General features: G+C 40.6%; 1 protein-coding gene across 3 annotated transcripts; it reads right to left on the minus strand.

Moving 5' to 3' along the window:
• Window positions 1-1,248: 1,248 nt before the first annotated feature.
• Window positions 1,249-26,337, minus strand: VPS39 (VPS39 subunit of HOPS complex). 3 transcript variants are annotated; one of them, XM_042047441.1, is made up of 26 exons: window positions 26,124-26,337; window positions 24,293-24,358; window positions 23,502-23,528; window positions 22,990-23,054; window positions 22,192-22,234; window positions 21,101-21,195; window positions 19,788-19,886; window positions 19,034-19,126; window positions 17,341-17,524; window positions 16,700-16,820; window positions 16,220-16,340; window positions 15,321-15,450; window positions 14,005-14,147; window positions 12,475-12,618; window positions 11,770-11,911; window positions 11,420-11,506; window positions 9,376-9,449; window positions 8,689-8,787; window positions 8,317-8,434; window positions 7,707-7,835; window positions 7,132-7,234; window positions 6,151-6,196; window positions 5,613-5,762; window positions 5,322-5,456; window positions 4,672-4,763; window positions 1,249-3,410 (listed from the first exon to the last, which is right to left on the minus strand). In XM_042047441.1, exons 1-26 carry the CDS (start codon window positions 26,194-26,196, stop codon window positions 3,335-3,337), a joined length of 2,655 nt encoding a protein of 884 aa, XP_041903375.1. In that variant the 5' UTR covers window positions 26,197-26,337; the 3' UTR covers window positions 1,249-3,334. The 3 variants fall into 3 exon arrangements, with proteins under 3 accessions (XP_041903375.1, XP_041903376.1, XP_041903377.1); XM_042047443.1 differs by lacking the exon at window positions 1,249-3,410 and adding an exon at window positions 3,892-4,488; XM_042047442.1 differs by lacking the exon at window positions 23,502-23,528.
• Window positions 26,338-26,716: the final 379 nt, after the last annotated feature.

A 26,716-nucleotide genomic window follows, 5' to 3' on the forward strand; every position in this document is an offset into this window, starting at 1 on the left:
ACCCCAGGCACCAGCACAGGCTGAGGGCCGACCTGCTGGAGAGCAGCTCTGCCAGGAGAGACCTGCAGGTCCTGGTGGACAACAAGCTGTCCCTGAGCCAGCAGTGTCCATGTGGCCAAGAAGGCCAATGGTGTCCTGGGGTGCATTAGGAAGAGCATTGCCAGCAGGTGCAGGGAGGTGATTCTGCTCTACTCAGCCCTGGTGAGGAGGCCACATCTGGAGTGCTGTGTTCCATTCTGGGCTCCTCAGTACAAGAGAGACTGGAGCAGGTCCAGTGAAGGGCTATGAAGTTTATGACGGGACTGGAACATCTCTCTTAACAAAAAAGACTGAGGGAGCTGGGCCTGTTCAGCCTTGAAAAGAGACAACTGAGAGGGGACCTCATCAATGCATTTAAGTATCTGAAGGGAGGGTGTCAGAGGATGGAGTCAGGCTCTGCTTGGTGGTGCCAAGCAATAGGACAAAGGACAGAAACTGATGCACAGGAAGTTCCACCTGAAAATGAAGAACTTCCTTACTGCGCAGGTGGCCATGCACTGGAACAGGTTGCCCAGAGAGGTTGTGGAACCTCCCTCACTGGAGATATTCAAGAAGGATCTGGAAGCAATCCTGTGCCACGTGCTCCAGGATGACCCTGCCTGAGCAGGGAGCTTGCACCAAACGACCCGCTGTGGTTCCTCCCAACCTGACCCATTCTGTGATTCTGTGAACATGAAGACAAAAGACTTCCTCTGTGCTGGTACTTCCCACATCTATAGAATGGGAAAACTGAGGATCTATATTCTACTTCCAACACCAGACTACTCTATGAGCTGCAGCCCAAGCAACTGCAAACCTGTGAATCTAAACATTTCCTGATTTGGTCACACAGAGTTTAACATTCCTCCCCAGGCCAAAATAGCGAATCACCAGTCAAAAAAAAATTTGTCAGTAATTTTAGTGTTCTCTAGTAAGTACATATTTAATGGTATAATGGTGTAGGACTTGCAAAAACATTACGCAAAGAGAGAATATAAAAGTGGTTTTAGTAGGATTTTGAGAACATTCACAAGCACGAATAAACTTGTAGATTTAAAAACCTACATTAAGAATTGATGACATGGCCACATTTGATTTACATATACTAAAGCAAAAGGGATACTGAGATACTGCATTGGGTCTTCCAGAAGATGAAGTCTAACATACAAATAAAAAATAAAATCTACATCAGCCCAGGGAAGCTTAACTGCCCAATGACTGAAACACACACTGGTTCACGATATTTATTACAACCTATTGCTTTAGACAAACCTGCTGTATGGTTAGTAAACCCAAAGCACATTATATGAAACAACAAAAATGTACAGCACAAGCCACATCTCTGTAAAAGGTATGCAGTGGAGATGAACAGAGGCACAACTTTAGTCTTGTAAGTAAGAGCACAATAAAGATCCTCATACGTGAGTACAGCTCTCCTGGTAACAGATAATGAAGGTAAATAAAAACCATACTACCAGCACTAAACATAAGATAGGTAAAAATCAGAGTAGTATTGTTGTATCTGTATACAAAGAATGCAGGGTCTTTTTAAATACCCTCTCTTCATTCTCTGACCTGTAAACACAACTCTCCCAAACCATCTTCCCTCCGTACCTGAACTAGTATATAAAGATCTATACAGAATGTGCAAATCTAGTGTAAGTATTTTTAGGCTCTCTTCTTCAAATAGAAGAAATACAGGTTTAAAAACATTAACACCACAGATTCCCTCTACCCAGCCTCTGCAGAAAGACATCAGTAGCAATACTGCCCAAGACATCCAAGTCAGAAGTAGCAAAATACCGGACCAAGAAATCCAGAAGAATGCATGAACAATAAATACAAATGCATATGAAAAAGGAAAAAACAGTTAGCAAGGGAAACTATTAACACTGGCAAATGAAAGTGAATTAGATTCTTGTCAGCTTACAGCAGATCTGTTCCTAAAAAGCACTCACATGATTTAAATAAACCTATGTTGTTAACTGAGATTCAACTACATCTTAGGCAGACAAGATTTATTCATCAGCCTGTTCATTAAGATGTGATACCTGGTAGTTACATGTCATGCTCCATAGGACTTAATAATGGCAGATTTACAAGTATTGCTAGACCAGGATGTTGGGAGTCAAACAGCCACTCTGTTGGGTTCTTTGCTGCTGCTGCTTTTTCATTACCACTCCACAGATTCTTTCTGCAACAAACATTTTGTCCCTCATACCAATCTGCTACTGATTAATGTTTCTGAAAAAATAAGTTAAGACAAAAATACTACAGTCTACAGCAAGTATGATACAATATAGTTCTTGTGTTAAGACTTCTGGCCCAAGAGTAATTTAAGAACAGTACCAGCCTGAGCAGAATGCGGTTCTAGAGCATTTAAAATACACAGATGTTGAAACAGTCTGGATTTTACTTCAGTGTTGGAAAGTGAACCAGAGACTAAAGAATTTATATACAAAAGTCTCAAGCATAGTTCAGAAGCTCAAGCAATAACTAGAGTTCACTCCTTCCAGAAATTGCCTTACAGGGTGTTCTTTGCTTTTTGCTGTGAGTACAGATGTGAACTTCTTCAAATAGTCTGAGCTTCCACTCACGCAAAGAGTGAACACAATCAGTGCAAACAACACACAAGTTAATTCAATTTATAGCTCTCAAACTAAAATAAAAAGAAAAAAAGCTTCTTAGTGGTATCTACCATTTGTCTGACAATCTCCTGTGTAACAACTTATCAGAAGGTCAGGCAAAACCACTGAATATCAATAGAGAGTCCTTTGGCCAGCAATTAAACATTTCTGTCACTGAGACAAAAGTTACACTTCCCATGTCTAGAAACAGACACAAAAGCCTCCTCTACAACAAAGACCTGGTGATCTCCAGGCAATGCTGATATAACTGCAAAGACTTTCAGGGAATTTTCTTTTTTTGAAAAAATATTTACATACAAGGCCAAATCACAACATTGCCACCCTAAGAAAGTATGTTTTATTGTAAAACTTGATTTGTGCTGAATGTCCAACAGTTGTCTAACAGTTCATTTGCAAGGCTGGAGTGTATTACAAAACTCACTACAAAAGTCAGTTTCTGTTCTTCATCTGAGGACTGAGAGGTCCAGTGTAGTTGCCAGCACTGTAACAACATGGTTAAAGTCATTTTCTAGTAAATCAATACTGATGGGTCAGTGCACAGATAAAAGTGACTTCTACCCAGTGTAAGAGAACCTAGCAACAAGCCTCAAAAATCTCAGACACATCAACTTCTTTAGTCATCAGTACTGAATTCCATGTGAATGTTGGGATTGTTGACCATGACAAGGTCAGGTGTCCAGTGTGTTGACTTCTTTGGAGCAGAAATAATGCACAACTATTGCATTAGGGTATCGAGCAAATGCACTGTAAAGAGAACAAACACAAACATCAGCTGTCAAGACAAACAGTTTTCCATATTTGAACAAGAGCATCCAAGTTGTGCAGAATCAAAGACACACATGATAGTGACACTTTTAAAAACTACAGCCTGAATATATTAAGAGGAAACAGACAAAAGAATTCTATGGATTTTGTAAGAAGTTTGCTTGGGGTTTTTTAAAATCTATTTTCATTTCTGTAGGCACACTTTACTTGGAAGTCACTGGGGAACAAGTTAAAGACTGGGGGACATGCTTGCCCTTCAAAATCTTGTTGAACTTAACAGCACTAGAAAAATTCTAGACAGCCAAAACAATATTGCATATGCAAGCTTCAATTCTGATGCTACATGCTGCATGCTAAGAGCAAAAAATTTAATATGCATAGCAATATGTTTATTAAAATGTTTTGGGAAAAGAACCTTTCCCTATCATTGTTAATGCTACTGATATCTCAGATGGGCTCACATCAAGAAGAAAAAAATGACTAAGTCATGTAGCATTTCCCTCCAGTTGAAAGACCTAAAAACCAAGTGCAAATAAAATCTGCATTCTATATTAACCCAAAACTACCTACTAGGAATGGTAGAAGAAAAGTTCAGATTCACAGAATATTCTGAGTTGGAAGGGACCCACAAGGATAAGAGTCCAACTCTTAAGTAAATGGCCAGTACAGGGATTGAACCCACAACCGTGGTGTTACCATGCTCCAACCAACTGAGCTCATGTCAGGGTCATTGGCACCCAAATCATCAAGCAAATTAGTTCTACTTTTAAACATCCTATCATATGTAGGCTACAAAACAAACCAGTCAGGAGCCATAAAGCCATCAGATACAGGAAACTACACCTGTATCTTAGCTTAAAATTCTTCGTATCATCCTTCTCAATTCTAGTTAAGAAGCAGGTTCTTAGAAAGGCAGTGCTCTTATGAAGTTTTCAAAATTCAGTATGAGAGGCAATTTTATGCCTTCTAGACTTGTGAAGTAAGAACTCTTAGGAGTTTCCGAAGCGATTTTTTACTCCTTTGTTGAAACGAGGATTAAACTATTGCAGCAAATTCACTGACCGAAGCTTTGAGGTCTCCCTAACGATCCAACGGATTAATGTAATTTGTAATTCAAACACTCTTCAAATGGCTCCCTCATACTGCTGTTCTCTCTGGCTGTATATACGTTCTGTTTTCCAACATTCTTAGTTCAAGTGTACCAGATTAATATTTGACTCAGTTTACCCAGCTCTCTCACCTGTTACCTATCTTCTTTTTACAAACAGTGCACACCTTCTCCTCTGTAATAATGCACTTTACTTGCTGATGTAAGATCCGCTCTTCCTGGACCTAAAGAAGAATAAAAATCCAAGCTGCTCAAAAAGCAATGCCACATCTTGGTCTGATGAAACTGCAAACCATCACAATGTTAAACTGTCAGTGGCCACATCTACATTACCAAGTTGTGCAGCACACAAGAAGCAGGTCTGTAGAGTAGAGCAGATGGTATTGAACACCCAATACCCACACTATATGAATTGCAAGGTTTTACTTTCACCTTAGTCCACAGACTAAGGCATTCTAACCACTGAGGGGTGTTAAGGTGAACTACTGAACTGCTTCCTCTGGTTCTCTTCACTTGAAAGAAATCCAGTCCAAGCTGTCTGAGATGATTCTGCATTGCACACCACAGCACAGAGAGCAAAGACAAACACCTCATCCAAACTAAAAGGAAAGTGCACACCATTTCCTGCAAAAAAGACGTTCAAGCTGCATGGTTCCCATTTAATTTCAGGTGCATTACAGCACCATCTAGAGGACACCCATCCCCTAAAAGGAACAGTAAATTTAAATACTGATCCTATTTTAAAACACTATTCCATTAAATAACAGGTGGTGGATGCTTACCCTCAGAAACTCTGCATGGAGAAGATTCTTGAGCACTTGATTAAATCTTTTCTTCTGAGCATTTTCTTCAAGGACTTTCTCTAAGAAGATGCGAATCTCACTAATCTGTGTATTTGCTGGGAGTAGGTTTATAGCCTGGAAGAAAGTTAGGAATAGTTAAAAAGGAATAGAGACCAAAACAGAATAGAAATTGACACACTTAGCTTGACAAATCCATTGACTTGCCTACTCCAGTACCTTCTGTAATCTCCTGCCAACAGCACAAACTGAGTACTTACAGGCCTGACTTACCTTAGTGGTATCCAGTTTGCTGTGGTGCAGTTCCAAAACCTGCAGAGCAGCCTGCAGATTGGCTTGAGGCTCCAGCACTTCCATCTTGATCGGTCCCAGGCAATGAACACTGGGTGGGGAGAGATACATGCGGAGCAGGGACAGATAGACCTGCAGCACACGAAAGGAAAGCTCTGAAACCACTGCATGTATCCACAACTGGCAGGGCTGGTAGAACCCAACAATGGTACTAAGTTGTACCCATGCCATCCAAAATTCTGAACTGCTGATTTGAACACCTCTTGATATATGCTAAAATCCACTGATACTCTCAACAAAATCCACTGTAACACTCTCAACAAAAAACACCCCGCAATCATCCAGTAATCCCTAAATTCCACCCCGCAATCATCCAGTAATCCCTAAATTCCAAGAGATTATACGTAAATTCCCATACACTACACAAACCCTGGAAAAGTCTATACAGAGCAAGAACTTTCAAGTCTTGAACAAAGTATGAATAGCCTTCTACTTCCTTACTGAACAAGAAGCTACTTACATCTTTGTTGCCATCTTTGTTTCTGTCATAATGTTTATGGCAGTAGCTAGAAGAATCAACAGAAAAGAATCAAGTCAAATACAGAAACAGTTATAGAACCCAATGAATCATTTTACGGAAATTAACATTTAAATGCTCTGACTACTGAAGTCATCCAAGTTTGGTGACAGCACATCTGATTCAGATCAATTCATCAAACTGCACAGCAGGATTACACCCTTTACTTTGCATTACAATGCTGAGAGAAGCAAAGTTTTCTGCAAGCATCCCACTTCCAGTCAACTTAAAAAGCCTTAATGCAGAAGCCAAATTTAATTCAGCTGTGTAAGAAAAAGGGGGGGAAAAGATCTCTCCAACTAAAAAACCTATGTGTGGATATATCTAATTAGTGTATCTGAATCACAAAGAGAAGCTGTTCATTAGTGTACACTGCACACCAGGGCTGAATTCCCTCTAACAAGCATTTGCTGAAAAAGCTTTAAAAACAACTATGTCAAACAGGCCCCAATGTTCAGATATACCTGCCAGTGTTGGGTAATTCTGTTTTTACCTGAGTACTTCTGATTCACTCAGGAGGTTCCCTAGCACATAACACGTAGAAAAATGCTGTATCTTTACTAAAGAGGATTCTTTTTAATGTGGACTAGTGAACGTCTCTCCAAACAGAAAGGAAGCAAAACAACACGCAAGTTCACAGACTAAGGACAGGTGGAAAGTAGTAACTCATTGATGATGGTCATATTGCTCTAAAGCACAGCAACAGAAGAGCATGAAAAGGCAAACCTCAAGGGACAGCAGCATCATCTGTAACAAACAGATACCCAAATGAGCTTAGAAGTCAAGAAAATGTGAAAACCCGGATGATCCCGAAGACTTAGTTGTTTGTGCTCCACATATATCCTATCCATACACTACATATCCTATCCATATGGCAGTAAGCAAACTAAGTCTTGCAAAAAAAAAAAATTTTTAAGTCCTTACTTTTCAGCCATATTGGTGTCCTTCAAAATATGAACATAAATAAACAGAGCTTGCTCATGCTTCCCCATACGACCCAAGAGCAGAGCACGTTCTTCTAGGAGACCTAATGATAGCATGAAGGATTAAATCAATAGTTACACAGAGAAATGACAAAATTAGTGACCAGACTAACAGAAGGAATTATTAATCTGTGCTCAGGCTACAGTTTAAATCACACTGAGACTGTAAGTCTGTATTTCACATCAGTCTTCTCAGAAACCTTTTATGAATTCTTAAGTAACCTTAAGAAACAACAACCTTCAGATCTATTAAGTAATTCAGACTCATCAAAAAGTTAGGCTAAATAGCTGGGAGATACCAGAAGGTCTTAGGTCAACAGTTACAGGAATCCTGCAGAAACTGGTAAACCCAACTGTGCCAGCAAACACAGAGTTAGTATACACACCAGTGGCCTGCAACTACAGCTACAGTCATCATCTTTATTTCTAGTTACCATGATTCTGTGATAAGTGAGGAAGTTTTGCTGTACAATGCAATAAGCTAGGGTTTAATTAACCTACGGAAACAGAACTCACCATCAAAGGGGAAGTCACTAATAAGTCGACTAGGTTCATACCAGCTAGACTTCTCCAGAAAAAGAAGCAGCTTTTTCCGGTAATCCCCCAAGTCTCCTCCTTCCTCCCCAGCAGGCACTGGAGCTCTATCTATATAAAAAAAACAACATAGGCCAAATTATTACAACCATTTCACTACACTAATACACAGAAGAAGATGAACAAATCACTATGAAGAGGAACTAAATGGTGAGAGAACTGTTACACAGGTTGGGACTGTCATGCACCTGCCAAATTAACTTCAGCTCCTAAAAACACATCAAGTGGCTGGTTAAAGCAATACTCGAGTTATTCAAAACCCTTCCCTACCCTTAACACACAGAAGTCAGAGAGCAGTAGCTGTCATTCCACTTAATTGTGAACAAAGCGTTGCTTGATCCCTTAAGATCTCTGAACCAGCAATGAACTAGACTGCCCTACAAACCCACAGCTTCTGTTTTCCACTTCCCTCCATCACTTAGGTATCTTATGCTGGATGTCAACAGGGAAGGCTTACAAAAATATGGAATATGAAGGCTCCCCTGTGCTGTCCCCTACCCCTCATCCTCCCACCAGAAAAGGCTAAACATACCTGCAGGGAAAGAACTGAGATATTCCTTCATTAAGCCCTGCACTTTCTCACAGTACAGCTGGATCAGACAGTTGTGAAAGTCCGCACCAGTTTCTTCCCAGACATGAATGATGTGTTCCTGTAAATACATGTTAAGGCTCAGCTGTAGACACTTTCTCTGGGAAGTAATTCATTATAACCAAGCAACATGGTTGCCTTTACCAAGCTTGACTTCAGGATTTCATGTATTTTAATTATGTTTTCTTTGCACAACTTATGGCACAGCTAGTACTCCATGAGACAGCATCAGGCTCCAACTCTTGGAGAACTAAAATCTTACATGTAACATTTTGTACTGAATGTAAAATGCACTAGTAGAGATTGAGTTCTTACCAGGTAAGGAATAGCCAAGCTTTTAAAATTTTCTACCAAGAAACTGAGCACTTTGTCGCGTGGTAAAGCTTCCACTTCAGGGAGGTCTTCTGTAAATATCTGTTAAACAAAATCTTATTCAGAGAATGGTGATTTTCTTTTTTTTTTTTTCAAGTGCCACAGTGTATTTTCTCTGAGGCACTGAAGCCCAGCATATCATCATGTGTCCAAAGAGTAAGCACAAGATGTATAAGAAACAACTGAGCAGCTTACTCAGGCACTGAGAAGTTATTTCACATCTGAAAAGATTAACAAACATCCCCACTTCTGCCTTAGCGAACACTCTTCTCTTACAGAGCCCAACGCCTCCCAAATACGGGGAGTCAATTTTATAAGCAAATCAACATTTAAATACTCCATTAGGCTCTTGTGCAAAAGTGTGACATCAGTAACACGAAGTGTTGTGTCAAAGGTTCCTAGCTATTTATTACAATTATAAGGTGTTCCCAGAATGGAAGAGCATAAGAAAAAGTGAAAGATTGACCTGCTCTATCTACTGCTAACATTAGCACAGCACTGAACACAGAAAATACAAATTATGTCTTTAATTGGATTTAGCATTAATCAGCTTCTTACAATGAGTTATCCCAATTCCATTTACTGTACTAAGAATCTCAGTTACAAGGTGCCTCTTTCAACCACACTTACCTTCAGTCCATCTTCAGGAAAATCTCTCAGCACCCAGACAGAGTAGGAAAATACCAAATGCAAGTTCTCTGTGCCTGGAATACAAAAAGCAGCAGTGCTCATTGTTAAAATCCTAAACATCTATCTACTCACAACACAAACAGATGCTTTCAGAGCCAGTAAAGCTTAATTTACATGAAGAATCCAATTGTTGCTCAAGTCAAGCAAATCACTGATTCCAAGTTAAAGCCACAACTTCATTGCTTCACAAACATGATTTCAAACAGAAACAAAGATAACTCAAATAGTAAGTGTCATCAAATGTAAAGAATTCAGCCCAAAACCAAGATTGGTTGCTTTAACCACATTCCAAAAGTCTTCCCTTTCAGCTTGTTTTTATGAGGGTAGAGAAAGCACTGTACTTTTCACTTGTGTAACTTTCATTAGTCCATTTCCAGCCTGTCAGTTTAATGACTTCTATAGCAAATGGTCAAATACTTTATAACAAGTAGGAAACCATCCTAGTACTGAAGTAGCTAGCATAGAAACTACATGACAGGTAACAGCTTCTCAGCTTTTAGCAAAATGTAGGACTTGCTCCTTTAAAAAGAATACTATTTGGTCAATCTGGTTCTAAATACTAATAAAACATGTTAGGAAAACATGACTTTCCCCTCACCCTCCTGCTCAGAACCCCTGAGGCATTCACTGCCTGAACAAGGCAACAACTATACAAGAAACAGAAACTTATAGCAACCCTATAAAAAGGCAGGCATTGTTTGCTCTTCTCCATCCCACAATATTTTAAAAAAGCGGCATCTTCATATGAGCAGTATTAAATAAATAAATAATGCAGATGATGTGCACTGTGAAATAAAACAATTGAAATAGTCCCCAGAAGAGCCAATCTCAAAGTTTCAGAAACAAAAGTGTGACTTGGTAAATGGCAATAAACTTGTGGGTCTAAATTTTGCAGAACTCTATTAACTCTTCTCTGAATTTACAGGGCATGCTGGCCTCACAGGGAAAATTTTAAAAAAGGACAGGACAATCATGGAAGAAAGTTCTCATGTAAAACAGAGAGTCTTAACTCCTTATAAAGAAGTGTGACATTAATTAGAATAGCTCCCTGCCAAAGCACTGATCAAGCTGCCTTTGTTGAAATCCCAAGCAAATCAAACACGAAGTTAAAACCTACTCAAAACAGTGAAAATGTCAGGAGGAGAGGAAGAGGTCATTAAATAACTACTAAAGCTTACTGATCATTTTACTAAAAGGTCAACATCACACTGCACCACAAAACGGAACAACTGGCTCCCTCAGCACATAACATTTATCTGCATGGGGCTTCACAGAAGTCACAGGCAGGGAATTTCTAAACTGCCTCAGCAACAAATCCTTCATTTAAATATGAGCTATAATAGGAAAAAGTCCTGCATAACACTGTTTTAAAAGATAAAAGAATAATGCAACACAGAAAACTATCTACCACCCCATCAAATACATAATTCTCCTGCACACTGATAAAGCATATATTTGATGGCTGATCACACAATCAATGACTAATATTTGCTTTAATGCAATAAACAATAAGTGCTTATTCCATTAACACAAGGCAAGTATCAAATACACATCAGTAATACAAACTTGATGACTTAAAAGACCATAGCTACAAGCCTGGAGGAATTTGTAGTTACTTGAGAACCACCTAAGAATATTTCATTAAATGCCCAAATATTGATAGAAAACAGTCAACTAAAGAAGAGTTTCTACTTCACTCGGAATGATAAATCACCACTGGAAGAAAATTCAAATAACTATGGCCCATTTTCTCCCAGTAGATATTTTAATCAGAAATAAGGAATGTGTTTCTCTAAAAGAATTACATTTCAACAAAATTTGAAACCCTTGAGCTAATACTTGAAGGTTGCATTATGAAAGAAATCAAACAAGATAACAAGGATACCCTTTCAGCTTGATAGCCTCCAAAAAGCTGCCAAACAGTAGAATAACCACTAAGCCCAACAAGAATGATCACAAAAATACTGCTCTTCCTCACACTCACCCAAATGCTGCAGATATTGCACTGTCCTCTCGTGACCCTTCAAAGGCGAGTTGGCTTTCTTTGATTGATCCACCAGTACCTGTAATGCTTTCAAAACAAAAGAAGTTCATTCCTTTGTAACTGCTAGTTCCAACATGAACCACAAAAAAGTGCATTTTTCCTGTTATGCTACTGAAGAAAAAAACAAGGTTTATTTTGAACATACAGACCAAATTGTAAGAGGTTTAATCACCAGATAGCAATTAAACATTCTCTTCAGAATACTGCCTGCTCACTGAAGACAAGTCAAAACACAATACAAAGAATACATGCTTCCACTCCTCCTCCTCCTCTCCCAACCTCATACTTACCTTTCTCATGCAGACCTTTTTTCTCATACAGTATTATCAGCTCACTATATTTGTGTGCCTTCTTCAGCACATGCTCACTCTCCTCAATATGGCAGTGATTGTTCTCCAGACGTAGCAGTGGGGCCACCAGTGCTACATTTGTCTGCAAGCAAAAAGGGAGCACTTAAACTTCACTGGAAGTGCACCTTCTGAGTCTATAGTACAAAGTACAAGTTAGAAGTGGGGACAGGGGAGGAAGGAAGCCTCACAGTATAAAAAAAGTAAGAAATGACAGTTTAACATCTAAGGTCCATGTTAATTTCCATAATTTTGGGGACAGAAAGAAAACAACATATCAAAGGTACTCCCCTATAAGAACAGAGGTCAGGCTTTGAAAAACATCGTAAGAGCCAAGATCGTACTTTCTTGCATTTAACAGTACAAGGCAATAAAAGCATTCATTAGAACTTCAAGATACACAACCACAGCCACTTTCTTTTGACAGAGGCAGCAGCCAGGAACAGACACATCTGCCTCATTCCATGAAACTGCTTCCTGACCAGTGAGCAAACTAGTTAACACTCAAATTTTACAATTCATTTCTAGATCAAAGACAGACAGTTGTGTGAGAATTTCTGAAGTAGCTCCTTATCCTCCTTAAATGTTTCAGTCTGAAATTCCAATGGAGCTCACGTGGCAAAACCTCTAGGTCACAGAGAAACTCACATGCAGGTAACACTTTAACAGAGTGGTATCAATGATTTGTAGCAGCTTCTTTTTGGATTTGATTGTGGGTGTTCCTTCCATGAGGGGTGAGGTACTGGACTGATGATCAGAATCATTTAGCTTCTTCACTAGCTGACTCCTTTTCTGCAGGACATCAAATGAAATTTTAACAGGAAAAGGCCATGGATTTCTACATCTCACCTCAGTACATATAACCCACCAACTACAAAGACTAAATTAAGCCAATTTAATAACTTGTTTTAATCAATTGTTTCCCAAAGAATTTTATTGTTACTAACTATTCAACACAAACTTTACAACCATAGGCAGGTGTATACATTTGTTTTGCATATTTATAGTTTTGCAAAATGTCCAGTCTCTTGAGAAAATTGTCAGAAGGAAATTCTGTTAACCTCAACAGACACTTTAGAGAAGTCAGGAAACATTTAAAACATTTGGATAACAATTTAGATTTTGCACTACTAGGCATAAAATCTATCCTCCTTCAGACACATCTAGTAAGGATGGCAACCAAGCAATTCAGGTTCCAGTTATGACAAAGTAAAGAGGGCAGGAAGTTACAGTACCCATTAATTCCTGTTCCACCTTTTACTGCATGCCCTCAACCTATCTCCTGGAGAGAGTGCCCTTCATAATAATCACTGAACAAAACAAAAAAATGAAGTGCTCAGGTCCTCTTCAGAAGGATAAGAGGAATAAAATACTGGACTCGTATTCAGATCCGACCCATAAGTAAATTTTGTCCAGTCACACGTGATGTTTTCCACATATCTGCGGGGTATCTCACGTGTTCCACTTCCCCTGCTTACTCAGGAGCTGCTGCCGTATTTTCCAACCATGAAGACAACCCATTAAGGCTAACATGACAGAGCTGGAGTAGGTGTACTGCTTCCTGCTCATCAAAGATTGTGGGGTATGCCCAGCCCCTGCCCTGGAGGGATGTCTGCTGAGATAAGGAGATTGCACAATCGGCCAGCAGGACTCCCTGGAAAGACAACCACTTCTTTGGTCACTTCGAGAAAAGACAGACCCACAATCCTCTGGGAGACCCTATGCAGATCCTTTGTAACCCATTGGCCTTTACCCTCTGAGACCCATCCCCTGTATCCCTATAAAAGATGGTCTTCTGCCCCTGCGAGACGGAGATGCTCGCCCGTAGCTCCCCGTCGCCTGAGTATGGATAATAAAGCTACCTTGTGTGGAACCAGCCACAGGAGCCTCTCGTCTCTCTCCCTGGTCTGGCCTGGAGGCTGCCCTGCAGAGCTGAGCTGAAATCACGAGCTGACAATCACTAAAGAGCTGACAGTCTGTGCACGGGCCCTCCTGCCAGCAGCTGAGGGAAGACACCGGGCGTCGGGAAGGCGATTCCTTTTGGGACCATCTCCCCGGACCGGTCACCTCTTCCTCGGTGAGAGCTACTGACCCCTCACCAGTTGTAATAAAAGATAACCAACAAAGCATGCTAGAACTGAATAACCCTGCTCTAAAACCAGGTAGAGGAGCACTCACTTGAGTTAGGTAGTCTATCAGAGCTAAATGTGCCTTCTCCAGCTCTGCCCCAGAGAGCCCTGGCAGGGGGTTGGGATACTGTAGCTGTTTCCTGTAATCTGTGGGCAGGAGGTCAGGATACAGACCCATCACATGAGTGGGATCTACGCAAAAAATAACTAGTATTAGTAACCATTCATATTAATTTTGCAAACTTAGAGCAAGCTTATCTTTCTAACAGAGAAGTCTGTAGTCTACTGGTGCATCCACAAGTTTCTAGAGCCTAAACAAAATTTGTTCATTACAGAAAAGAAGCTGTACAATGCAAAAGAAGCAAGAGAAAAATGTGTTTCCAAGTCCAAGCATGGGAACTTCCAACCTGTGCATTTGGCACACTTGGAGGACAAGCCATTATTATAATCTTACTGCTCTTCTTGCAGAATCCTACTATTAACCACTCTGACAGTAAGACAGGATTTCTAGGAACAAGTAATGTTTTAAGAGAAGATTTACTCTGCTTTTGAAAAAAGAACTAAATAGTACCATCTGTAACTAATGCCAAACTGTTTCCAAAGAGTTTAAGCAAATTCAAAATTACTATCCTCTAATTCAAGCTCAAAATATTTTGAGTTCTTAGTCCTTGTCCTTCACTGTAGTTTTCCTAAGTAAAAATTATAAGTGTCATGAAAGTAAGTTCTAGGTTTAAATGCACATGAGATGTCTGTCACCAGTAAAAAGAATCTCAGTCTTAAGCACTGTTCTACGACACAGTTCAGTCTTCAAGTATTCTTCCAATAGCCCTAGTACAACTCAGAGGAACAGCACCAGAGACTGCTGTGACTTCCAAAAGCACAGAAAAGTTTCCTGGTTTCAGCATCTTGGCTAACCCAAGGCTTAAGGGGCCGCATCTGAGTCCAGTGATTTTGCAAATCTACAGATGTTCCTTACTTTTCATTCCAAGCTACAAGTAGGCTTTTAGCAGCTGCTGAAACATTCACCTTCAAAGGGTCTGTGCACATGCTATATATGCTTTAAAATACCCTAGAATACAAATACATTCTGTAAAAAGGGCAAACTCCTGATTTGATTTCATTTACTAAGTGCAGTTAATTACGTATTTCATTGTGTTTAATTGTGTAATTCATTAAGTAATGAATTACCAGCTCCACCAAAAAATAAATAAAGAGCTGCCTAGGCTATTTGGTGTTCACAGGTGACTGATCTGCACAAGATAGCACTGTTTTAAACTAAAACAAAACAGAAAGCAAACAAAAAACCCCATAAAATAGCCACTGAGTTTGATTTCATTCCTCCTAACTGCCAACCCAAGCATTTACCTGTACCAAGCTTGGCAAAAACTTGCATGGATTCATCAAAACGCTTCTGGCAGAAAAGGTTGAAGGCAAAGAGGTTCTTTATGTGGTGAATTTGTTGTCGCTTCTCACTATCTGAATCATCTTTCATTTCCTGCATACATACAAATTAACAAACATTAAAAACTCTTGGGCCTCATATGAGAGAGAAACACCCTAGAGAAATAACAGGAGCATTATCCTGTGGAGAGAAGAAGAAAAAAGATAATCTCTCAAAGTGAACACTGATGGTGACTGTGTTTATTGTATCACTGAGATAACCTGGAGGGTCTGAGAGCTACCTTTGCTTACCTATATACCTGCTCTGTCACAGCAAATGGCTCTTCACTCATTTGCCTTTTCAAATTTTTTTTCCAAGTCAGCAATTCAAAATGCAATTAATTAAGGGGGGTTTCCAGAAATCAAAAAATCCTAATACAGTAAGAGCAGTATAATTAGAGATACTGCATCAGCATCTCTAACAGATTATTGTTTCAGGAGTAATATTACCAAAAAAAAAAGTCATGTGACAAAACAAAACTCAGAACTCCAAGCTGTTTACATGCAGTCTGAAGACTTTGAAGTCCAACTGACTTCAAAATCTAAAAGAAGGTAACTGATTTAACAGCTGAGATAATCTTTCATATACAAGATGATTTCTCAAAATCTAAACCACAATAAATCAATATGGAATAATGGCAGCACAAAACTAAAACCTCACTTAAAAAAGTCTAGAGTTTACCAGTTTGTGTGAAGTGGACAGCTGGGAGGTTACACTGACTGCCTGATTAGTGGACTCACTACAGTCAAGCAGATGACAAATATCCTTTTGTGTACTTTTGCACAATTGCATCCAATGCAAACTCAAGTTTTTGAGTACTTACTGCCAACTGCAAAGCCAACTCAAACTGTTTGTCCTGCAGAAGCTGCTGGATCTGTGTGGCTATGGACACTGGAATGAGCCTCCAAACAAAGTGATTACTTGCCACATATATAATGTTTGTGCTGCAAACAAGACAAAAAATGTCAATTATTAAGTTTCAGTGCTGAGAAAGAGGCAATACCCTATCTTAAAAAAACAAATCCTGGTTAATACACACATGGATCAATCCAAGAGCAACTGGAGCATTATTGCAAAGCAGAAAGAAGACTGTAGCTCCAGTGTCACAAATTCTTAAAGACACTCAACTCTATCCTTTACTCCTCAAGGTATGGCCTCCACCAATCTCCATGAAAAGCCCAGCAGGCTGCTTCAATGGTACATCTTAAGGTGAGAGTTAGAAAAGCTGCTCTCCTGTCAGTTTTTCAGAGTGCTACATACAGCCAGCCAGCCTGACAGCAGTGACAATGAGTTGGATCAATACCCTCCAGAGGTGATGAAGCGCGGCCTCTGCAGCTCGATGCTCTGCACCAGCAGCCGGGGTTCGAAAGTGCGGATCTCCACGTACCTTGGCAGGACAGCAATGATGTAGGGAGGCTGGTGTTCTAGTCATGAAACAAGGGAAAAATTTAGGTTGATTGTTCTCAAGCATTCCTTGAAACAAGCCATGACTTAAGGCTTCTCTTCAATTTTTCATCCCCTTGAAACATGTCCCTTTTTCATATTCAAAACAAAACTCAATGCCTGACACTGACAGCAATTTGCTAACAGACTACTACCAAGCCTTTTGCTCATCCTTCAACATAAGGAAATTCTGAGGCACCCAGGTGCCCAGAACTAGTGTTTTAACACACTATCTTCCATTTCAGACCTTGTCCCTTTATAAAAGACATGGAATACACCTATTTTATAAGGAGAGAGGCCCACAGACCACAAGGAAAGAAGGCTAAGAAGCAAAAACAAACACATGAAACCTTCCCAAGAGTACAACTTAGAATACTGTAGAAACTGTCACACTCCAAATCCAGCTGGTTTCAAAATACTGGGAACATAATGATTTTATCACATACAAAAGAGTAAAGAATCAAAGTTTAAAAAAACCAAAACCAAACTGCTACTTCTCACCCATGGCTATAGGAATATCTGTCCAATTCAAGGCACATTTCTGAGTACAGACCCCTTCTTCATTAAGCACAACTGTTAGATCATCTTGGCCAACTGCAACTTTTCCATCTGCTACAGGAGCTACCAATGGTTCCAGCTGCTTCCCTGTGGGAAACAGTTCTTTGATAGATCCTTTTCCATCCACCTAGGATAATAAAGAACAAAAAAAAACGTTTTGCAAAATAACCTTTTATTTCAAAGCTGCGTAATACTAAAGCAAAAACCCCTAGAGGGATTTGCCCAGGATAATCACTAACAGGACAAGTGCAAATTTAAAGAGAATCAATAAAAGTTTCTGGATATCCTAATTTATCCTGCTTATACATCATTCTGAAATAAATTATTACTTTTGTGTCTGAGATAATGTACTCCTGCTACTGCAGCAGCAGCTGAGCACATCACTCATACCAGTTTATAAAATGCATAATAGCACAGCAGCAAAATCAGCTGAAGTGTCCAAACACCTCGTTTAGGCCAAAACTTTTAACACTGTTTTATTCTGGCATGAGTGAGCACTGCCACATAAAAAAACTAACTATAAGCCTAGAAACCTGCCCAGCCTTTTTTCCCCTGTCCTAATTGCTCATTCTTCTGGTCACATGCTATAGTGGGAACTGAACACACAAAAAATTGCTGCTTCATGAGCTGATATAGTAGCAACCCAATGCCACCAAAACAGAGAATCCTTCTTCTACTCCAGCTACACTTCCCTTCTACTGCTTCCCTTGCATTACAGCTCAAGCATTTAACATATCAACAGCTAGCCACCTGAAAACACCATCATAAAAACATGTGTACTTTTCCTGCCTATTTAGTGAAATGAAGCTATTCAAGGACAGGTCAGCCAAGCACCAGAGCCAACCCACAGTAAACACTTGAACAGCTGGTCTCCACCCTGGTTGCCTGGGCAGCTGCACAACTCCTGTCACTAGAATGGCAAGAATCAACATTTAGGAGAGCACTGCAGAAAGGCATCCCTTCTTTTGTGAGCAGGATCAGTTTCAAGTGACTGTAAAAATTATGTGCAGTTTTCCTGTTGACTACAGATCAGTGTTGCCACTCGTGTACGTACATGTACATGTGTGGTGCACCTCATCTTCACCTTATTTTCCTATAATATCTGCAGAAGCCAATTGTAAAGGCACAAAAAACAATATAACTGTAAATGAAGTCTAAGTGGAAACTGTAATATTAAATTAACAGTAAGTTCAAAGACTTTCAAATGAACTATTACAGTTCAGCTAGAGAATGAAAAATTAAAGAATGGTTAAGCTGCTCTGTATGCCAGATGAGTTATTCTTGGTCTCCTCTTTTTCCTTTTAGAACTAATCTGGTATCTTAATACATTAAATAAAATGCAAACTGAGCTTACACAGACTGTTGCCAAACCAAAATGTATCTTCTCCAATTCCTTTTTTTCTGCAAGAGCTGTAAACACTGGTCTCAACAGCAACAAACAGAGGATCAGTTCCTGACAAAATATCAGTTTAAAAGGACAGGCTTAGACTGCCCCTTTCAAAACCACAAATAGCAGGAGTACCAGCTGCTGTTTTTCATAAATCTGTTAGCTAAATTCCTGAACACAGGAGCAGCCTCCATAGTGTCCACTGCTATCCGAATCTTCTTAAAACACTATTACATAGCCCCATCTTACCCGTATCAGGTAATAGTCCCTCTTGAAGCCTACACAGATGGAGTTTTCACACCAGGCCATAGACTTGGGTACATCAGGTACACTGAAGTCCCCCTGAGGAAAACAGGTTAAACTGGTTGTTATGAACAAAAAGCAGAAGTCAAATCTGGCAACACAGAGCATAACAGGCTGCTCTCTCGTCGACATCATATTCCCCACCACCTGTGCCCAACACCTACTGCTCAAAGAATGGCAGTACTGAGCTAAAAGGCTGGATTCATGCACAGTGAAGAGGTGTGCTCTGAGTCAGACGGTCATTTTCTAGTACGGCATTGTAGCTGAAAAAGCCTCTACCCATTTCACTTTGTTATTTTTTACCATTCCAGCATTGACAACTGCAGCTCTCTACACTTGTCAGTAACTATCTTCTGACTTAATGACATACTTGAAAAATTTTGAGTAGAAGTGCACCCACTTCCATAATGGTTTTGTAAGGTATTCATTCTTATACATTTCACTGACTTAAAAAGTACTACAACCAGAATGTTAAAATACAGGGCACGGCCATTACTTTAATTTTAACTGTATTAATGCCATTAACCGTGATTTCAAATATGTATTTTCACTTTTATTTGCTGCTTCATTGTTAAAATCTCTGCAGAACCAACCATCAATGTTTTGAAAGTCACCAGTGCCCACGTAACAGGGACTGCATAGCAAAGAGCAACTCCCCTCCCTGCTGAGACATCCTGGCTACAGAAAGAACACAACTCACCTGTAGTTCATGGAACTCTCTGTCCTTCCAAAAATAAAGCTGTAACTTCTTGCGCACTGCCACACACATTCTCAGCACCTCTTCCCCTGTATCTGATTGCTGTGAAAACAGACAGACTTAACTCACAGGCACTCACAAAGAGGCAAGTAAGATAAGACAAGGCCAAAAGAAGCCTCTGCTAGAAGCAAAGCTGTCCACTGAAGAATAGCTTTGTTCATGCATGCCAGAAGGGCATTCCCTAAAAACGAAGCATGGGAGGGGGAGGAAGGAGGCAGGGGAGGTGGCAGGATACTTAAAAATGAACTTTGACAAGGATTGTGACATCAAGGAAAGCCAAAAAATAAAAGAGCACCAAAGGCATACACACACAAACAGAAGATAAGTAGAGAGCTATCAGTCCAACCCTGAAACTAGGATAAATAGTTGGAACTCTATGCAGTATAGGAGAGGTGAGGAGATGGAATAACACAAAGAATGTGTTATACTAACAGATAAAACCGTTAATAATGTCTAACCTGTTGGAAGTCTCTTGATAAGAAATACTAGGAAAGCTAAGTGCCTGGACACACAAACAACAAGCCACTTTGCAATGACCAGATGTAAAGGTGTTTGGAAAGACATTACTTTTTATGTCTAGAAAACCCTATGTACTTCCTAGAAAGTTATTTAACACCAAGATCCAACAGGGCAAAAAGATAAAAAACTATGAAGAGCACTAAACCATCTCTTCTGACTACAAAAAAGGTGTCTTTTATGCAGGCTGAGAAACTCACTTAAATAGAAATGAGCCACTTAATAAACCAGAGCATATGAGCAGAGAACTGTTACACCTTACAGAACCATTTTATGGCTTGAATCTATCACAACGGCTCTAGGACTCCTTGGGCCAATAAACAGAAACAAAAACATAAAAACAGCCAGTGACAGAGTTGCTTGCAGAAGGGAACACGATGAGCTAGTACACTGGCAATGCAAGGAAAGGGAACAGCTTTTATATTAAGCAGCCCTTTCAAAACAGAAGACAGCCAAAGTTAGTATGGGACAAAAATGCCTTGAAGTCTTGTATCAAAAGTTCTGTATCAAAATTACAATCACAACAGGCACAGGAAAATACCTTATCAAGCAGTGTAAGAAAAATAATTAAAAATTGTTGCCTTAAGCAAATGTAGTAGGTACTAATTTTAAAAAGCATTAGTACCCAAAAAATCTTCATCTAACACAAAATTAACAAACCTAATCTATACAGCAACATGAAAAAGGAATCCTTATTACAAACAGTAAGGACATCTGTGCAGCTGTATTCTTCCCCTTACCTGGAGATCACAAGTGAAGAGAGATGCACCTTTTGCCTTGGAAATTGTGGTGATTTGTTGAAATGTCAACAGGTCATGGACGTAAATGTTATTTTCTGTTTTAAACAAAATTCCAATTATTTAATATTTAATACATGTAGAGTCATTGCTAAATTCAAATAAGTTACTGTATTTTATGTTTATATAAAAAGAACTTGCGAAACTAAGAGCTGCAAGAAAGGAAAAGAAGTGTTTTCCCAAAAGTTGAAAAATGCTAGGGCACATACAAATACAATAAATGGAGAAAAGATGACTAACACCAGCATTGGTAGAACTACAGGAAGGTACTGCTAACCAAGCAGGGGAAGGCAGAGTGGAAGGGACAGCAAGCAGGACAGAACAGAGCAAGTTCAAGATGGAAGATTGCATGAACAAAGACCATTTTGAACTGGCTTCTGAAATTAGTGGAAAGTGAACAGCTGAAGATGTAGGGTACTGTGGTCAAGGTTTTGTAGGCATGAGGAAGCAAGCAGCAGAAATCTACACATGCTGGAGCTGGAAAAGCCAGGACTTGGAGATGATAAAGAAGGGAGTAGTAACATAAGCAAAATGATATTAGAAGATAGTAAGTTAAGAAATGATAACCAGAGCCAAGCAAACTTAAGTCTTCCACAAGATAGTAAAAGATCACATCTGCATATAAAGTGAATTTGGTGTAAGACATCAACAGTATGTTTGATACACCAAGCAAATTTGGTCAGAAGTTTTAGTTCCTATCATACAGTGCACACACATGCATGCATATTTGCGCACATACAGATGTCAATACAACCTGTATTTTACACAGACACTCTAGAGCATGCATGTACTTCTTCATTCCTAGTCACAAATCAGCATTAAGGCTTTCTTCTCCAAGCTGGCTTAGAACAAGCCAAGCTGCTTCTCTATCTATGCTACTTAATGCTTCCTCTGCAAAATGCAAAGCTAAGTTCTACACGACGACTTCTCAACAACCAGACTATTATGCAGGTGTGTGGAAAGGGTGCCACATTCAGACAGGTAACTGCATGAAGAAGAGCTTGTTAAATATTAAAACACTTTTCTTCACTTACCTAATAGACTGACCAAAATTTTAAATTGAGAAACAACATGGATCTGAAAGGGAGAATGCTGTTAGTGACTCCATTCATAAACTAAAACTCTGAACAAGACTTGATTATAGATTGTCTAAGAAAATCTCAAAATAATGAGAACAGCAAGGCAGTTTTCCATGCACAACCTTCCTTCACCTATTGCAACTCTTTTCAGTTACACTCACCTTTCACAAGCTGGCACACAGCACTAGCAACCTAGGCTAGTAGAAAAAGCTGTAACATTTGGTGTGTTACAAGTACAAAAGTACTTCTAAAGGATACATAGAGTGTTGCATCCTGAAAGAGGATGCATAATCTTTAAGGTGTTTTCCCACGAATCAATACAATCATTGAGTGCAAGTTCTCAAAAAAAAATAGCAGCAGAACTGGCAGTTACTTTATTTCTATATTTCAAGTAAGTGGAATTACATTCACATTCCTATAGGATTTCATCTGAGAGTCAAATAATACATTGCAGCCTGTTGGTGTATTACCATCATTTTTACAAATATTCTCAGTCAGAACAACTGAAGACTTATCGCTAACAAAAGCCAAAAATAAACCCGGATGTTCCAATTCTTTGGTTTCTGATTTAGCAATCAAACCAAGCTTATTCCTATTATGGGAAGAGAGGGCAAAACATCTGGCTGTTACACCCCAGGAGAATCTACCGCTTTGGGAAACTTTGTTAAGCATAGCAGAGATTGCAGATGTACATTTGATATTTCATTTATTGGCTGAAAACTGTCCCCACACCAAGAAGATGGTATTTCCTACCTGTTGAATCTTCTTTGAGAAGTTCTTATTGGATTTCTCTAATGTCACTTCAAACCTATTGCAACCTATCAGAAAAATCGAAGAGAGTATGTAAACTGAAGTTGCTCATGACTGTGTATATCTTACACCAAGTAAATTACAAATAATTATGAAAGCAAACTTGGCCACTTAACACTGGAAAAATGACACTTTAACATATCTGGGCTAACTTTTACATCATACCTAAATGCATCAGAGGGCCTTCTACACAGGTGAAAATGTAAATTACACTTCTTGTACCCAGCTGAGGGCCTCAACAATAGTTACATTTCTGCCTTGCCCAAGTTTTACATTTCAAGCATTATATTTAAGTAATTTGAAACCCCGAGATACAAAGATACCCATAAAGACTTTATCCACACTAATCAAATATCAGTAACTTAAATTGCTAGGATGCACATCACTGCAAAGTAGAAGAGGAATAAACACTACACCACATGGGTTTAAAAGGAGTTTTAGGGAGAAAGACTTACAGACACTTTCTGATGACATAACCTCTCCTGGCATTGATGCAAAAAAGGAGAGAAATTTACCATGTGAGATAAAACACTAGCAACTCAAGACTAGCATGCTCCAATTGGACAGACAGCCTACAAGTTTCAGAAAAATCAAGCTGAACCCAGCCTCTAGAACCCACGTAGCTACAAATGAACATATTTCCAAGAGCTGATGAGCCTGGAAACTTACATTTGGTGTTTACTTTCCTGTGCCAAGCTACACAATATTCCTGCGTTCAATAACATCAGTTTCTACATAATAGCTGGTAATGTGAAATACAACCTCTTTAGTGAAAACCAATTGTAACTAAACCAAAAATAGAATAGTTCTATTTGTGGCATTCCTAGAATAGACTATGAGCACTTAAGACTGTCAAAGAGGCAGGGAAAGAGCAAATACATGACAGAACTAGTTGGCAGGTATCCCTCTTCCCCATCTATGATGCTCATGGACCCACTGAATATATTTGCTCTTTCACTAATCCAGTCCTTCATTAAAAGATAACACACATCAAAACTCTGGCAATTGGCACGCTGCACTGCTTTTACACATATTTGTGCACTGTATTCATAAAAATTACAGTAGCTTACTATAAATTTAAACACAGAGAAACCTGATATAAAACACATTTTACATACAGGAAATGCTACATAGGAAAAAGTCAGCAAATAATCACACTTGTGTTAAAATGACTACAGCCTCCAAAAGTGCAGAAAATAAAAATAAGATAATCAACTTTTTTGTGCCGTTTTTAAAATCAACTTACCTACGTCTTTCTTGATCCTGTAAAGCAGAAGATGCCCTTGTTTGGTACCAACAAGGAGCCATTCCTCTACAAAGACAGGAGAAAAAGAGGCTAATTAGTTCCACAAATGCTACCCTTCACAGCTGTGCTGGTTTTGGCTGGGCTAGAGTTAATTTTCTTCACAGTGCCTATGATGTGGCTGTGTTACATTTATCAGAACACTTGGAAACTTGCTTCAAACACCAAGAAGGACTTTCTGTAATGACTACACAGTTCTCCTATCATCTCTCCAGTGGAAGTGCACAGAAGTAGCTTTAACTCTCAGGAGAGGCTAGGCAAAGATCAGGCAGTAAAACAGAATAAACAGCCTGGCCATCACATTCCACTAGTTTATACAAAGGTAAAGAAGCAAACCATTGCATCTTCCATGCAATCGAAAGAGGCAATAAACTATTCTTCAGACATTATTATCTCTCAGAGAGGAACAGTGTTACGTAACGGGAAGTAATGTCAGAAAGAAAAACAAGGAGTTTATGTGGGTTAGATTGTTAGTTTTTTTAACAGTCAGGTTTTTACAGTGTCTCTCTGAAACAGCTATGTTTGGAAGGACAGTGTCAGCTTTGCTTAGGTGACATTTGGATTGCTTGGACAACCAAGAATCATTCAAGATTTACAAAAGAGGGCCTTTATATACAAACTCTATGGCAGTTTCAGACTCTTCCTCTTTACAGCATTTACACCATACAAAAAGCATAGAATTTTTAAAGTGTCACGAAATATAACTGAATTTCTTCCTCACTGAATATCATATAGGAAAGCAGCATACAAGAATATTTCTTTCTACATCCAGTACTCCCTCATCACCAAAGCAACTTGCATTTTAGTAAAATCTTGTTTCCTGCAAAACCTTTCTTCTACTAGTTGGTAGAAAAAAACATTGTAGAGATAGAGTTGCACGTCTTTTACAAAACCATACTGCTGTAAGTCTATATGTTTAGGCTTTTTTTCCTAGTTCAGCAAAATAAATGCTTTCAAAGAGAGAAAAAGATAAAAGCTGCAATGCAGGAATAAACTATCTTCACATCCTCTCCAGTACATAACTCTGTCATAAACAATCCATGTATAACTGGGGCATTATAATTCAGGATATAATTCTTAAAACAATTTCTTAAAACAATTAATCAGGGCCACAATACTATCATGTGTGGAGCTTTTTTAATTGCCGATTTTGCACGACGGTAGTACATCTGATGGTACCTGCTCAGGGCTTTGAAAAGCCTTATCAAGCCTAATCATTAGGACAGCTGGTGCAGTCACCTGACCAAAATCTTGACTCTCAAGTATGCCCAAAAATATAACCCTCAATTATATATCACTAACACGTGCAAACATATCCGAAATCTAAGACTTCAAGACACCACCAGCCCTCCAAAATAAATTTAAGTCAAAACACAGGGAATACTTTTTAGCAAGAAAGTAGCCGGCCCAGGGTTACAGCCCCGGAAGCCCTGGCAGCCTCCTCACAGCCGGGCGGGCAGGGCAGGCAGGGCAGGGCGGCCCGCGACCGCCGGCACCCCCGGGAGCGGAGCTCGGCCCGGCAGCCGCCGGCACCGGCACCGCCGGGACCCGGAGCACGGGAAGAGGCTCCCGCGGCCCGGCACGGCCGGCCCGGCCCAGAGAGGCGGCAGGGCCGCGGCCGCTCCGGGTGCCGCTGGCCGGGGCCGGGCGGCGCTGGCAGCCACAGCCCGCCGCAGGGCAGGGCAGGGCGGGGCGGGGCGGGGCAGCCGCAAGAACGCCGCCCGGGACGGGAGAGCGGAGCGGCTCGGGCTGCGGCGCGGCCCCTCCGGCTCACCCCAGGCCGCCAGGCAGTCGATCTGTAGCGGCAGCTTCTCCAGGATCGGCACATGCTCGAAGGCGTCGTGCATGGCGGCGGCTCCTCCGGCCCCGGCTGCCGCAGCGCCCGGCCCAGGGAGAGGCGGCACCGGCGGGGCCGGGGAACTGCCCCGACGGGAACGGTCCCGACGAAAGCGTCCCCGGCTCCCGCCCCTTCCGGCAGCGCCCGCGCCCGCCCGGGGCCGCTTCCGCACCACGGCCCCGCCCGCCGCGCTGAGCCCGCCCCATTGTCCCGGCACCGCCCCGCCCCGCCGCCGCGCTGAGCCCGCCCCATTGTCCCGGCACCGCCCCGCCCTGCCGCCGCGCTGAGCCCGCCCCGATTGTCCCTCTGGCGCCCCGCGAACCCCGCGAGGGGCCTGGCACTGTCCGTAGGCGTTCCGGCAGGAAGGGGGCCCAGTCCCAGCCCGACAAACCGGGCTCCCCTGCCACATCAAACAGCCCGCCCCAGCGGCTCGGGCGCGAACGGGAAACGCGGGTCGGCACGGCACCGAGGGGACCCTGACATAACCCTTGTGCATCTTCATACAGCCCGAAAAGGGGACACTTGTAAGA

This window comes from Corvus kubaryi, unplaced genomic scaffold (genome assembly GCF_017639235.1).
Source record: "Corvus kubaryi isolate FWS band 111438036 unplaced genomic scaffold, C.kubaryi_AGA036_p1.0 66, whole genome shotgun sequence".
NCBI lineage: Eukaryota > Metazoa > Chordata > Aves > Passeriformes > Corvidae > Corvus > Corvus kubaryi.